Below are 16,482 nucleotides of genomic sequence, written 5' to 3'. Positions count from 1 at the left end.
AGTTTCATTAAAATCAGGATCCCGCACTTGTGATTTTATGAATTTATAAAAAGGCTCGCTGAAATATAGATTTAAAAAATTGTGCAGATAATTTTATTTGTCAATTCAGATTTGGATACACAAAATTAAAACACGACATGTTTAGTATCCTCTCAGTTTCTAATTTAATAATAATATTTCTATTTTAAATTATATATAAAAATTAATTTTATAAATTAATTTTTAAAATACATATTTTGAATATTAATTTTTTACTAAGACAAGAGTTTTAAAATTTATTCTCCGAAAGAAAAGAGTTTTAAATTTTTAAAATTTTATTTATATAAATTTTTTAAAATACATGTCAAAACCACATTTTATGAAGTAAATTACCTTAAAAAAAAGAGTAAATATCAAATATTAAAGAAAATTCTCTGTCAGTTTTTGTTTTGATTTTGAATTTCCTATATCATGCTTGATATTATTAGTAACAGATTATTTAAAGAACAATAATTTGGTTCGAACGGTCTGAAGAATATATATTTTAAAATATTAGAAAATGTATTTTTATAATAAAAATTATTAACAATAAAAATATCTAAAATAATATATCTCTCCCTATATGTATATAATAATTATTATTTAATCTAGTTATAATTTTAGGCTTTTAACGATACTTTTTTACTGATTATTTAGACCCTGCTTCCGAGTTGAGTTATAATCAGAGAGAAAAACAAATTAAAAAAAAAAATTTAAAGCAAGTGAATGCATCCACTTATTTTCCCTCCTTAAGAAAACGAAAAACTAAATTGCCCAACACTCCTTCGTCCTTCCCGGAGCGACCCGAGTACATAACCATCTCCAGACTCCAGTTGCACCAACATCTCGTCCCCGCTAAATATTCATAACATTAATAATACACAACACCAAGTTCTAAACATAGTAAATATCTGAATATCATTTCATACTTTCTCTCCATGTTTCTGGGTTTCTTTCTTCTTCTTCCTCCCTCCAAATCATCTCAATTCCATACAATAAGAATCTAATAACAAAATAAATAATTTGATTACTCTCATCCTCATTAATCACACACTTTATACAATTATACTAATCATTTTCATTTAAGCAGCGTCTCTTTCTCTCTGCATTTCTGGCAAATTTCACATCGGTACAGGTATCAATTAATCTATTTCGCCTTTTCTGCAGATTTTGCATCATTTTTATATTTTTTATTTTTTTATTTTCGGATTTGAGTTTTCATTTTTTTTTTGTGCGGAGCTTTTAGTTCTCCATGTTTAATTAATTAACTCGAGCGAATAATATTTGGATGAATGAGTTCGTAGCTCAATACTACTGTTGATAACATGCAGAGATTAGGTTGCGAACATTAAGTTGTAGTGTTTTGTTTTTGTTTCTGGTTATAAAAATCACTTACAATTCGTTTTTTTTAGCTTATAAGCTAAATTATACGAGCATTGACACTTTATTACTGTTTCATTTCGGTTATTTGCTCTGGAATTTGGGGGTTGTCATTGTCCAAGGAAATAATGTGTTGGGAGTTTTTGCATTATCCCATCACCATCAACTGCACATAATTTGGATACAATTATGTATTGCAAGGATCCATATATGCAAGAAGAGTTCTATTTTTAGATATAAAAAAATTGTTCGATTATTTATTTTGTCGAACGGAGGGAGTAACGTTTTGTTACATATCCTGATTTTTGCCGTTTTTCATAACCTTGATTTATTTTGCATGTTCTCTGCTTAAAAAGTCAGACGGTAGATATAATGAGTAAGAGCAAGTGTAATGCTGAAAGCTGAATGCAAAATGGCTGGCTATAGTCATATTTGGTTCTTTTTTTTGGACTTGCTCTAAGAGTGGTCCATAATCGCTAATTTTAGGTTGGTATCTATTTTTAACTTTATATTGGTTATGCATAGTCAAATTAGTGTCTAAAGAGAGGTCAATATCGCTATGCATTGGACTTGCTCTAAGACATGTGTGAATAGGACAATGATATGTTTTTTGCTATCAGCCATGCTGAAAATACATTGGTGGTTCTGTAGGATATTCTATAGGACATTGGTTGCTGACCTTTGCAACTGCTGGACCGATGTGCCACTTTGTTTCTTCTATATCAGTCTTCATGGTAACTCCCCGGTTTTCCTTATGTGTTATGTCAGCCTTAAGGTTTCAGACATAGTGGAAGGAGATGAATTTGTCTGCTTTGTTGACTTCTGCTGGAATCAACATAGCCTTGTGCGCACTGCTCTCCACACTGTATTCTATATTAAGAAAACAACCAAGCAACGGAAAGGTGTACTTCGGGCAAAGGTTCGCTCAAGTACAATTAAAAGACCAATTCAGCTTAGACAGATTTGTTCCTTCGGCCGGCTGGATAGTTAAAGCTTGGGAGACAACTGAAGAAGAATTATCGGCAATTGGGGGTGTAGATGCAATTGTTTTTTTCCGGATCGTTGTTTTCTGGAAAGTATTTCATAACTTTTTCACTTCCTCGCCCTTATCATTTTCCCTTTCTCATTAGTCATCCCTACCCCGATTTATCCCTCACCCCATGTTAGATTCCTATCTTACATAATTATTGTAGAAATTGCAACAGCTGACTAGATTCATTATTTTGAATTCACTTGCTTGCAGTATGCCGGACAATAATTAGGTGTTTAATCGTAAAATTATCATATTTATCAATCTGATATGTGTTATACTTTGCAGTGGATACACAGATAACGTATTATTGTGGGTAACGAAAATTGTCATTTGCATTTTTACGCTGAGATAGTGAACTACACATGCATCTTTATCATTGTCCCGGAACTATACTTCTAGTATTTTCAGATACTTACGATAGGCATTGCATTTTATGCAGTATCAGGCTGTTCTCCTTTGCTGGTGTTATCTGCATTTGTGTAGTGCTTCCACTGAACTACTTTGGTCAGCCAGTACATCATAAGAGACTCCGTGCAGAGTCACTCGAAGTGTTTACCATCGGGAATATTAAAGAAGGATCAGAGTGGTATGACTCTTATTCCCATATTCTAATCACATATGTAATTGAGTTATTTACACTTCAACTTAACAAAGTTTGTTGATTCTCGCTTATGCAGGCCAACAGACTTTGACTTGTTGTAGTTAAACTTAAATAAGGTTGACGTAGAAGATTTAAAATATCTTTTTTCCTGGTCTACTGGCTTCCAGTTCAAAGCCTTAGATGTGTGTAGGACTCTTTTCGTGATAAATTCATTTTTTTTGATATTGTAATATCAAAGTTAGGTCTTATGGAGTCCACTTTTAAGTTGGAGTATTGTACTACCAGTCATAAAATCTAATTTATTCATAAATAAAATATTTGATTATCCAATTAATCATTAACATTTTTCAACTTTAAAAATCATTATCCTGCTTATGAGTTATATTATGAAACATAGTGTCCTGCGATTTTTAAAAGTAATTGTTCTGCCTTTTGATTACAACGATTATGTTGTAGAACATAATCTTCAGTTTGTCGGATGCTTACAAATATTGTAGAACAAAAAAAAAACAAAAACTAAAACGCCTAGATTATATTTTATCCAATTTTGGACTCCAATACTCCAATGTTTTGTGGACTCCATATAACTTGGACCTGTAATATCACATATAATGTCCATTGATATTTTACCATATTTGGATATGGTCAGACTCAGTTACAGAAATTAAGATATTCACACACATGCATCCACTGAGCTCAAACACTCGAGTCCTCTTGTTACCAAGAGAAGAGGCTATCCACTCAGCTATAATGCTAGGGATAGTTTCCCTTACTGTGGTAACTTGCAAAAAAATATTGATTATTTTGATTTTAGTATTATTAGTCTTCTGCAATAATCATATATCAAGGAACACCTAAGTTATATCGTTTCCACTATTTCTAGTGCCATGTTAGGAAAATACACTCCTATATGTAAACATATTTACCCAGTACCCACCAAAAATTGTGTACTTGCCTCCTCGACAGTGTACCAATTCATCTTACATGTCCTTTTTCAGGCTTTGGGTTCACTGTCTCGCATTATATGGCATAACCTTCTGCGCCTTTACTCTCCTGTACATAGTAAGAACTTCAATTTTTTTTATCATGCAATATATTTAATCCCTCTCTTTCCCTTCGTGTTTTTTTGAGTCATAATCTATGTAACTGTTGTTGCTTGGTCTAGGAAAGCAAAAGTATTGCAAAGAAGAGGATCAATTATATCACTAGTAATCGCCAGAAACTAGGCCTCTTTACGGTTATCGTTCGTGCTATCCCCTTTTCAGGAGATTCTTATAGTGATTCAGTAACCAACTTCTTCACAAATTACTATTCTTCAAGTTATATGTCGCACCAAATGGTTTATCTCCCTAGTACAGTTCGGGAACTTGTGGTAAGCTTCTGACAGACTTATAACTTTTGACAATTGTATTTATTACTATTCTGTAAACGATACTGTAATGCACATAGCTTTTCACACTATTCTATCCATAAATGCATATACAGTTTCACTGAGATCCTCTTTTAGTGGCCCCGAAAGTAAACAAGTGCACATTAGTCATGATACGGAACGACTCTCATCAGTCATTAGTCATCACCCTTGTTTGGGATTTTGATATAATTTAATGAAATAGGAATGACACTTGTATTCTTGTGATCGTTATGTTTATCAACACATAATACTTAATAGGTACTGAACGCCTAAATCACAATCACATTAATTACAGCATTTGAAAAAGGAGTCAAGTTTCCATGGAGATAATAGTCTTCATCTATAAAGATGCTTTGACTCACTGATTAATTGCAGTCAAATGTTGATGAGTAAATAAATAAATGTAGCCTGGATTGGTTTTTCCACTCTATGATGATGGATGAAATAATTGTTGCCTCTGAGACTGTAGGAAATCAACCGTGTATGTGTGTGTATATTTGTGTATCTCAAATTGCACTTGTGATGGCCTGATCATGGATAAGACCCACTTCACTGGTCTATGTAGTTGTTTGAGTTGATTTTTTACCAAAATGTAACGCTATTTCGATTTTCATATGACTATATGCCTACAATTTTGCCCTTAAATGTATACTGATTGGTGTTACAGTATCATCAGTAATTTTTTCAGTTTGAGATTAGTTTTGGTCTTTATCTATATATATTATTCCGCTTGACCCTCATAAGCTTTTCGTTTTCATGTTAATGCTTCCAGAGAGAGGCAGAGTACATGTACAATATGCTCAAGTCCACTGATGTGAGTCAATGTGGTCCAAGTATGGTAAGATGTGGCCTTTGCGGATCAAGTGAAAAGCCCTTCACGATCCTTTCCAGGAGATTATATAGTAGTGATTCTGATGATGATGATAGACGTGGCTTAGCAGAAGATCTAAGAGAACAGGTGACATGTATCCTACTGTTCGAACATCTTATACTTGACTTATCTGATAATTTACTGTATGACTGCAGCAATATGTTGTCTGTTAAAAATAAAAAAGATCGTGCAAGTGCATTGTGCACAAGTCTTTTGCATCAGCTGGTTTTGGGTAGGACCGATGTATGCAGCCTCCTTGGTTGTTATGAAGGGGCTGTTTCCAAGGGTTCAAATCCTGTTCTAACACGTGACCTTGCGATAGAAAGTTGGCACCTTATTATCGCGTCAACCATGATAATTGTGATTGTAAAAAGAGGCATTTTTTTGGGTTAGAGATGCATATTTCGGTGATAAGATGCAACCAAATCTCTAAATAGATTTTTTTAATCACTTGAAAGCTAGGAAGCACCGACTCGGATACGGGGACACGGGACACGGGGATTCACCAATTCTCAAAGAGTCCTGGATACGGGACACAACATTAAAAATATAGTAACAAAAAAATATAATTAATTATATCGGGTCGCGCTCAAGAGATAACCAATGCTTAAAATAGAATCATGGAACCACTGACGTTCTGCTGTAGAACCCTATTTTTTACATAGATTTTCAGGATCTAAATCTAAATACATGTTTTTTTGCATCATTGTGTTTGTTCAAAAGTAATTTCAAAATATAGTAATACATAAATAAGACATTTTTTTCAGGTGCAGTTCTGTTGCAGAACCCTAACTAATACTAGAATTAAGCTAATGGTTCTAAGGTTCTATGGCTAATGGTTCTATGTGGAACATGACCCAATATTATATGTCAAATATTGAATAACTTCATTCATAATAATAATAGAGTTTCTTTCATAATGAGACACACATCTATTCTGCATTTTCTCTATCACTGTCACATACTTCCACAATGGAAAATTCATATCAATTTCCTCCGCACCAGCAGCAGTGTTGCTAATCGCGCTTGAACTCATTGACCTGCTCATAGTTTATGGACTTTAAACACACAGAGATGTATGTATATATAGGCGGATGGATATCAGATGAAGATGAAAAGAGGAGGGAGATGTTATGAAAGAGATAAGAACTGTGATATTAGGTTGAATAACATATGGGTTTGGGCCAGGCAAAGAAAACATATGGGTTTGGGCATTTTTTGATGGGCCAAGTAAGTCGCGTGTCGCTCCTGTGTTGGTGACGAGTCGACCGCGTGTCGCGTGTCAACACGCCACATAGCGAGTCGGCCACATACTCAGCCCAGTCGGTGTCGAGTCGCCGTGTCGGACACGGATTCGACAGCCTTTTGGAGTGTTGGGGCTTCCTAGGTTGAAAGGAATTTAGCTGTTACAGGAAATCCTTGAGCTTTGTCATATCCTGTAGGAATTCCGCCAGAACAGTACACTAAGTTTGTTTGGCGATAGTGGTGCAACAAATGTTTAGAACATAGTGTTCTGTGCATACTTTTCGTTTTTTGTATTGTTGAATATAATAATGATCCAGATAAGATTTAAGGCTTCCTCCTAAAAACATATGATTATGGTATAGTTAGTTACTTAAGCCGTCCAGGTTTCAAACCCTCCCACAGTCCAACCTCAAGTAGTTATATGTTTTGTCTTTTTGGTGTTGTCTTCTGCTTCCTAACACCTTAGGGTGGTTGCAGTAATAATTTTACAACACCAATTAGATCTACCAAATGATATCATAAAGCTAGCAAGATGATTGATTACTTTCCATCGCATAAAGACCATTCATAATTATCACACACCAGATGCTGTGATATAATAATACTGTGCACATCTTCGAGAAAAGCAGATGTGTGGACTGAACCATCAATTCCAAAGAGATGGTACTTCTGCTTAATGTTGGAAGCGAAGTACATAGAATCTTCCAGGTTTATTCTCAGGCCTTATACATCGTCTCTCAACAGATTAAATTTCTCACTCCAGCTATCAAAACTAGGTGTAACATCAGTGCATTAAAAGCTTCTCAAAAATTCCACAATTTCTCCAAAACTCTCCCAGGGCAGCTAATTGTTTCATCTTGTAGGATCTTTCTGCATCTATTAATATTATTTCTTTCTTTATGAACAATTTATTTCTTATCTGAATAGCAAAAGTGGTTGTAAAGTACATGGCTAATTTGTTAATACCCCTTAAATCTATATCTTGCGTTGGATAAAGTATTAAGTTCTGAGTGATTCTTAATATTGGGAACAAGGACATACTTATCCTGCTACTCAAAAGAGTAGAAAGGCTTTGTCCAGAAAAAGACCCCCGGCATGTATGTTACGAGAGTCGAACTCATGATTGGTTACCTAAACCATTGCGCCAACGTGACAATCATTCATTCTTTATATAATGGTTTCATATCATACAAGTGCAAATCTATAGTAAAAAATAAGCAGCTGAGTTGTCGATAATAATAATGTAAATTGTGGAGACAACAATATCTGATTCGTTTGTTTATTTTCCTAATTCTTATATTGCCTGAATCCCTTTCCAGGACTTATAACTCTATTTCCTTGGTAAATTTAGCAAGTGTCCTCTTTGTTTTTATCTGCTTGTGACACTAGCTAGAAATCATTACTTGCAACCTGAATTTTAACCAGTAACCACATTTCATGAGATATCCTTTGGTTTCAATGATAAACTCGCTATCCTAATTACTTGGTATCTCTGTGCAGGAGTGTGCAGCTGCTTTAGTCTTTTTCAGAACTCGTTATGCTGCTCTGGTTGCTGCACAGACACTACAATCACCAAATCCTATGCACTGGGTTACAGATATTGCTCCAGAACCGTCAGATGTATTCTGGACAAACCTTTGTGTACCATACAGATTGCTCTGGGTCCGCAAGATAGGAACTCACTTGGGTGCCTTACTCTTGATGATTTTCTTCTTTGTGCCTGTGTCGATTGTTCAAAGTCTTGTCCACTTAGAGAGGCTTAAGGAAAAATTTGCTTTTGTGAGAAGGTTGAGTAATAAGAGGTGAGTTATATTGTCAAGTTCACACTTCTGAAGCATGCTAAAGTTTATTTTATTTCCTGTAGTGGCATAAAAATATTTAATTTTTGTTAGCTAAAATGAGCTGAGTTGTGGTCCTTATTATGTTACCAGATTATCTTGTGAATGTTCTAGAAACTTATTAGAAGACATTTGATGGTATTACTATTCTTACAGAAAGGGTTTATGTTTTCAGCATTTCAAAGTTCATATTGCTAGTGGAAGAAATTAATACAGAACAAGTGTGCATATCAAATGAATGATATTAATGTTCTGATAATTTTAATGGAGAGTAATTTAAAAAATTAAACAAATCTGCATGAAGTGCGTCACACTAGATTCCCTTTCCCTGCAGGGGGTACCATTCATTTCCATCTAGATTTACTTCTTATTACGTGTTGAAACTAATGCGCTTTCTACTGTCTCAGTAACATCCAGATTACACCAGATTATATGCACTTTCCATTTCCGATGTTATTGCAGGAACTTTATCTTTGATATGGTTACCGGATATCTTCCAAGTGTGATGTTAATGCTGTTTCTATATGCTGTTCCACCAGTAATGTCGACTTTAGCAGCATTAGAGGGTCCTATTTCCCGTAGTGGCAGAAAAATAAGTGCATGCCACAAAGTTTTACTTTTTATGATTTGGAATGTCTTCTTTTCTAATATTCTATCAGGATCAGTTCTGGAGAGTATTGATAGAATTCAAAGTTTGACAGACATTCCATTGAAACTTGCCAGTGGAGTACCATCAATGGTGATCACTCTTCTATTAATAGAATAATTATATAACTTCAGCACTCTTAGTTTTCTAATGTTTATAGTTTTCTTTGACATATCCTAAATGTATATATTGATATGGATTAGTGAGTGCCTTATTTTACCCATAATTATTATTACCCCAAGTGAGCAGTATGTAAGAATGTTACACAACTGTGGACTAGATATATCTCATGCTATAATATGTAGGATACATGTTTTTCTGCACAAGAACCTAGGTTTTGGGTTTGTGGGGCAACATATCATAATTAATTGCTCATTTCTTCAAGTCTGCTTAAGTCTAAATTAGCACTTGGCAAAGGAAAATTCTGAATTGCTACTACTACCTTGAGATTCCGAGTTTGACTGTCTTGCTTGAAAGAGATTAAGCATTTCTTCATATAAGTTGGTGATAAAGAATCATGCTATTAAATATATTAACTGAAGCAAGGGTTTTAATATGAAGCCGTGTGATGTTTATATAATTACTGACCATGAAACTGAAAATTTTCAGGCTGTCTTCTTTATGAGTTACGTGTTAACATCAGGGTGGACAGGTTTGGCTAGCGAGCTAATGCAGCCTTTTGTCCTTTTGTGCCATTGGTTGGATAAAACCATATTTTTAGGCAAGGGTGTTGTGTCATATGATCCACTGACTTTTCCATACCACACTGAGATTCCGAGAATTCTTCTGTTTGGTTTGCTAGGCTTCACTGCTTCAGTTACAGCACCTCTAATGTTACCCTTCTTGATGGTTTACTTTTTCCTTGCCTACCTTGTGTACCGTAATCAGGTAAGCATTTTTAACTTAATGATATAAACCTACTCATTTCTCAAATCTGATTTTGTAAAATAATGGCTAATTGGTTATTATTTGTTTTATGGCTGCTTAATTAATTGCTCGATAATATTGCTGTTTGTTCATCAGTACAGTTATAGCAATCAATTGCTTCCTGTCATCATTTTACAATTACATAATGTGATTTAAAAGAGCGTTTCTTTATAGTGATGTTACCATATATTTACAAATCAATAGATTCTAGTCTCTGAAGGCATTTTAAAAGTCGCGCATTGTGTAAATTGTGATGGAACTGTACGAAAAAGAAAGAGTGAACTAGAACCTCAACATGTATTTGATATACACTGCATGCAGAAGAGACAAATGTGTAAAGATGTACATATATGTTATGCAGAAGTACAGCATATAGTATATCATTAATATAATAGTATAAGCTTTTTTATCTCAAAAATTCACACTAAGAAATTCCCATTACTATAATAGTATAAGCTTTTAATTTCACATTTAAGTTGTCTTTCAACTTTAGGACGCAAATTTAAAAAATGCAAGTTGTTTACCTTTTATTTTGTGATAAAATAAGTTTAGGGCTGGCTAAAGAAGATGGGAGCTTTTGAGGGACAATTTTTTTTTTTTTCAGAGTCTCCTGCAGATAATAATTAATTGAAAACCTAAGTTGTGGTTAATCATTTTGCCAGCTACTAAAGTATGTGTTCACACTACATAGGGACATCCTGGGCAATGTTTGGTCTAGTTTGGTTTATATAGAATAAAAAAAAATGTTTTAGCCACTAATTATATTTCTCAGTGGTCTGATACACAATTTGGAGAGGCATATCACAGTCTTGGCAGTTCAGTGTGGCAATAATTTTTTTATTCAGAGGATTTCTATTGCATTATCTGTTTCCGGAAAGTTGAATAAGTTGCTCTCTTTTTTTTCGTTCTAGTTATCAAAGACACTTGCTATTTCCTCTTTTCCGTCTCTCCTATTATTATTCCTCTGGTAGGTTAATTTCTAGTCTGTATATCTGTTCTGTATCTGAAAATGTACAATTGAACCTTTCAGTTTATCAATGTATACATCACAAAATACGACACCGGTGGACTTTACTGGCCTATTGCGCATAATGCAATAATCTTCTCATTGCTGCTGACCCAAACAATTGTCCTGGGAGTATTCACTCTCAAGAAAGCAAAATATTCTTCGAGTTTCACCACCACACTGATCATTTGCACTCTCCTTTTCCACTTCTACTGCAGGCAAAGATTTTTTCCACTATTTAAAAGCCCTTCTGCACAGGTACTGGGCAAAATATGGACAGCAATTTGACTTCTGAAAAGCGCTCTTTCTATATAGTTATTGTATTGTGCTTCTCCAGGTTGTCATGGAGATGGATAGACAGGATGAACATTCAGGAAGATTGAAAGAGATTCATCAAATGTTGCGCTCAGCCTATTGTCAGTTCCAATCATCTTCATCGAACTCCCCTAATGATAGAGAATTACAAGAGCTTAATGAATATTTGCGCTCCACATTTTGTACCTTCAAATCCAATTCTCATCACAACTCACCTACATCCGGGCAAATAGACCAGGTTAAAAATGAGGATGATCGCGAGCTTCAAGACGCAGATGATATTATCCCAGGTGATTTACCAATAACTCCTTTACATATGATGTTTTCTCTTAATGATCCCTAATTCTGCATAGGAATCTAAATCCCTCTACTAATTTACCAAGCAATCATCCATTTTGCAGTAATGAGGTTGAACCAATCCCCACAAAATACACTGACCGAGCTTCCTCAATTTGAGACTCAATTTGAGACTGAGGAATCAATAATTGATTTACGGTGAGTTGTATTATTTTTGCACATCAATTAATTTTCATGGGCACATATTTATATATCAATTCATCAATGGACGTGTGTTGGCATTTGAAAAGCTTGGGAGTAATTCTGACATCCGCTATTTTTCACCTGTCTTCAGTATAATGTAAACAACCCCCCACCCCAACCCCCCAATCAACTTGTAGTTGTTGCTGATTTAGGTGCACACAAACTAGAAAATGTAGGACTGCCTAAATATGCACTTGGATGATTGGTGAATGACAACCTAAATTGCATTCATTATTGGAGAAAGTGACAAGCAGCATTATGAAGGTAAAGCTCTTGATGAAGTTAATTTTGTTCATTTTAATCTCTTCACCTCTTGTCTAAAACTACATAGATTCAGCTATAAATATCATAGCCCACTTTGTTTAAGTGACATATCGTATCAATGCAAATTATCGAAATCGTCAGATTTATCGTCATATCCACCACAATGTATGATCTCTGGATATAGAGTACAATTCACTTTTAGCATTACTCCTGAATATTGGAGTGGGAGTTAAACTTGAGTCCTTTGTCAAAACTCAACAATAAGCTAATACGGAGTTGAACTTGAGTACTCTGTTAACACTTAACTATGAACATTGAGTCTGATATCAATTGAGTCATTCTTCTTTAACAAAAACTGAAAGAATACAGCTCAACCTAGTTTTAGAAAGAGGTTTATTATTAAAAGTCAAACACGCTGAAAACTGCCTGTTGTCATCTCTGTCCACATTCTTATAAAGAATTCATATGTAACTAGTTCATCAAAAAATATTATTAATTTTACTAAATTTATTTAAAATATGTCAAAAATATTTTTTTATAAATGATAATTAACGTATAATTTTAAACAGAGGCAGATTCACTCCTAGAAACAATTCAATCACGTTTGAACTTTCCTTGATTTTCAAAGTCACTGATTACGATACATGGCAAAACTTGTGAATGAAGGTTGGGATAATCCTGCAACCTAAGAGCAACTCCAGCAAAGAGAAACTCCAGCAGCTTCCTTATTTGGAGTTTTAAACCAAAATATGAGGAATATGGAAAAATAATCCACTCCAATAGTATCTTAGTGATTCCCTAAATCACTAAGATCCACTAGACATGCCTTATCTTTAGGTAACCTCTCTCCTCTCCTAAATCTTATTTTATAATAAATTTTTAATAATAAAATAGTATAATAAGGAATGAATATAAGGAATATTGTTGGAGGTGAGAATAACTATTATTATTTTAAGTCATTAGGATCCAATATTTTATATTATATTTAAGGAATGAGCTAAGATGTTACTGGAGATGCTCTAATCACGAACTTAATTACTCCCTCCGTCCCGGTCAATAGTATACATTGGGGGACGGGGGCGCGGCACGGACTTTAATGCTTCAATCTAGTATAGTTCTGTAAATTATTTTTAAGATTTTCTTTTTTTGTATAAAAGTATAACATTTATACTTTTATACAAAAAAAGAAAATCTTAAAAATAAGTTGTAGAACTATGTTTTATAAGAGTCTTAAAAAGCATGTCGAGCAGTGAAAAAGAAACGTATACAATTGACTGGGACAGAGGGAGTAAGATGCATGGACTATGATCTCAACTCAGGCCCTTTTCAAATGTTGTGTTTTGTTTATTATATTTAATTTAAAGTTAAAACTTAATCGGACATGATTGGATGGTCGGCAGATGATTTGACTGAATGCATCATACGGAAGGTGGTAATTTTAGTGCATGTCATGGTTGGTGTGTTGCTGGTAATGTTCAACCACTCCGTTTTTTCGAACGGTAAAAATTTTGTACTCGGTAAATAGATATTCTAGATTTGCAGGTCCCATTGGAATCTTATATCGGAGGATTGTTATTGGTATTTGATATATGACAGATTTAAATATCTGTTGAGATTTGATAAGCAAATTTTAGGAACGTTTGGCATTGGAATATCAGATAGCAATACCATCTCCCTGCCAAAAACTATGTGACAATTATTTGATAAATTTAAAAATAGTTTATTCGAAAGATAATTTTTAACCGAAAAGCTGTTTAAAAACATGCCTCTATTTTAGGAAAGAACTGTTTTCAATTGTTGCCGGAAGGTATTATAAATTTTACTACCAAATTTCACTAAAAATATTTATTTTTATATTATAGCTAAAAATATGTAAATGTTAAAAAAAATTATCAGATTTTTATAACAACATTTTTTACTAGCAATTTTTAACGGTAGACATGATTTTCAAACAAAGTCAAAATCAACCTGTATCATTCCAAAACTCTACTGAACATGGGATGATGTTGGGGAAGATTCATCTTTTGTAGAAGACATGTCCATAGCAGAATGCATTGAACTTATGGGTAGAAACATATATAGCATTGGCTCTCATGAAGGATGTCTCCCATCCAGATAAACAATCTTGCATAATCAGCACACTCTTCACATTCCCACCATGCTGTTATGCTACCAATAACAACATAATTGATCCACCATTCACTTAATATACAACCAAATTCATGCAACTATACAGACTACATGTCAACATGCTGCATGCCCGTATAGAATGAGGAAGTCTCTTAAATTACAGCTCGAAAAAATAATTTATTTTACAAATCATGATTAATTTTAGTTAAAAAGTTATTACTCCCTCCGTTTCTTTTTTCTTTTCCTATTTGTAATGTCGGTACTGTTCATAACATGAGACAAATTACTAATTTACATCTAATCTATAAAACTAAATATAGTCACAAGTGATCTTGTTAGATTCGTATTCACGAGTACTTTAATACGGTGAAGTTTTTATATTTAATGCTACTACGAAATGAAAGATATTAACGATCAAAAGTGTGTGTTGGCAAACATGAAAAGTACAAACAGGAAAAGTATTTAGGGACGGAGGGAGTACAAAATTTGTTTTTGGATCCCACCTGATCTCCAAAATTTAACATTATTTTAGTCCAGATTGATTCGAAATTCAGGTCCCTATCCTACACTATATATTTTAAAATGTTGGAGCATGACTTTGTATATACACTCGTCCACTCCTTTTTATCAGTAGCCATCATAGTACTATATATGAAGAATGAATTATTTTGTTTTAGCTTCTAATTTGGGGTACTAATTTACTCACTAGATTAATGACTTTAAGATCTTCTAAAAATGCATATGAAAATTGCAGAAGATTAAAGTATATTCTGTGTGCGCAAGCAACGTAAAACAGCAGATACCTCCATCTTCATGATTAGAACGTGGACTACTGGTAATAATAGAACTGCATTTTAGGCCATTAACAAGGAAATTGGATAGCGTATAACATCACTCTTCCTTTGCTTTATATAAGACAAATTGTACGGACAAAAATTTAATCATTACTTCCTATGTCCCATTTAATTTTATACGTTTCTTTTTAACTGCTCGACACGCATTTCAATGCTATTATAAAATATAGTTCCGTAACTTATTTTTGAGATTTTCTTTTTCAATATAAAAATATAACATCCAAACTTTAATTCAGAGAAGAAAAATTTTAAAAATACATTGCACAACTACACTTTACACTTTACAGGAGCATTAAAGTCCGTGTCACGTCCCCGTCCCCCAATGTATACTAGTCAGGGAGAGGAAGTCCGTGTCACGTCTCCGTCCCCCATTATATACTACTTAGCGGCGGAGGAGGGAGTACTATCTCCTCTTTTTTATAAAAACAAAACGCTGACAAACAAATATTTATGAGATATTTACATATTTAACCGGATCAAAATTGAATTAAACTGGCTATATTGAGTTTTTATTAGGTATAACCAATTCAAATTTTCAAGTCTCGGCTTTCAACACATCAGTCTATTATTTGGTTGGAATTCAGACCGAAAACTAATTCAGTCTAACAATATCCGAGTTGACTCGACTCGATTATCTTTAAAGCGGCATTCTGCTTAAAAGCCATTCTGGAAATAAAGACTTATTTTTAATAAATTTTATATCTATTTCTTAAAGGAATAAATATAGAGAAGGTCGTTCATATTCATATTTATATTTAATAAAAACAAATTATAATATTTAAAAAAATACATATTTTTCACTTCTTTTAAAAAATAAAAATTAGTTCTGCAACATATGGCAAACCAAACAACCCTATTTTCTCCTAAAAATATACCCAGATCTTATACACACAGCACATATCCTAATTCCTACCTATGTGCATTATTCCACGTATACGTATATGTCATCCTAAATAGTCACATTATTCTATTCCTCACACTCACAATGTAACATTTCATACTCCCTCTGTCCCAGTCAATTGTATACGTTTTTTTTTCACTGCTCGACACGCTTTTTAAGGCTCTTATAAAACATAGTTCCACAACTTATTTTTAAGATTTTCTTTTTTTGTATAAAAATATAAATGTTATACTTTTATACAAAAAAAGAAAATCTTAAAAATAATTTACAGAACTATACTATATTGAAGCATTAAAGTCCGTGCCGCGCCCCCGTCCCCCAATGTATACTATTGACTGGGACGGAGGGAGTAACTCATAAGAATTCGGTCAACTCGAGAAACTAAGGAAAATGGGCCAACTTCACTACAACGGTCTAGATTCGTTTACTCAAATCATTCCCACCTTTTTTATTACAATTTTAATAATCATTTCTTTTTTTATTACTGTAGTCTTTCTTTTCA

The 16,482-nt window shown here is 33.7% G+C and overlaps 1 protein-coding gene across 1 annotated transcript; it reads left to right on the top strand.

Moving 5' to 3' along the window:
- The first annotated feature begins 707 nt into the window (after nucleotides 1-707).
- LOC108216103 (CSC1-like protein RXW8) lies at nucleotides 708-12,241 on the top strand. The gene is made up of 13 exons (XM_064092497.1): nucleotides 708-1,153; nucleotides 2,050-2,470; nucleotides 2,871-3,017; nucleotides 4,031-4,094; nucleotides 4,198-4,404; nucleotides 5,216-5,401; nucleotides 8,060-8,361; nucleotides 8,860-9,136; nucleotides 9,653-9,931; nucleotides 11,001-11,234; nucleotides 11,314-11,581; nucleotides 11,693-11,786; nucleotides 12,008-12,241. Exons 2-13 carry the CDS (start codon nucleotides 2,196-2,198, stop codon nucleotides 12,015-12,017), a joined length of 2,343 nt encoding a protein of 780 aa, XP_063948567.1. The 5' UTR covers nucleotides 708-1,153; nucleotides 2,050-2,195; the 3' UTR covers nucleotides 12,018-12,241.
- Nucleotides 12,242-16,482: the final 4,241 nt, after the last annotated feature.

Source organism: Daucus carota, chromosome 4, assembly GCF_001625215.2.
Source record: "Daucus carota subsp. sativus chromosome 4, DH1 v3.0, whole genome shotgun sequence".
Lineage (NCBI taxonomy): Eukaryota > Viridiplantae > Streptophyta > Magnoliopsida > Apiales > Apiaceae > Daucus > Daucus carota.
This window is presented reverse-complemented; position numbering and strand designations above follow the sequence as displayed.

Coding starts and splice junctions, on each gene's coding strand:
- LOC108216103 (XM_064092497.1), top strand. CDS start 2,196: ATGAATTTGTCTGCTTTGTTGACTTCTGCTGGAATCAACATAGCCTTG. Junction 5,402..8,059: donor CAGAAGATCTAAGAGAACAG/GTGACATGTATC, acceptor ATCTCTGTGCAG/GAGTGTGCAGCTGCTTTAGT. Junction 8,362..8,859: donor AGAAGGTTGAGTAATAAGAG/GTGAGTTATATT, acceptor ATGTTATTGCAG/GAACTTTATCTTTGATATGG.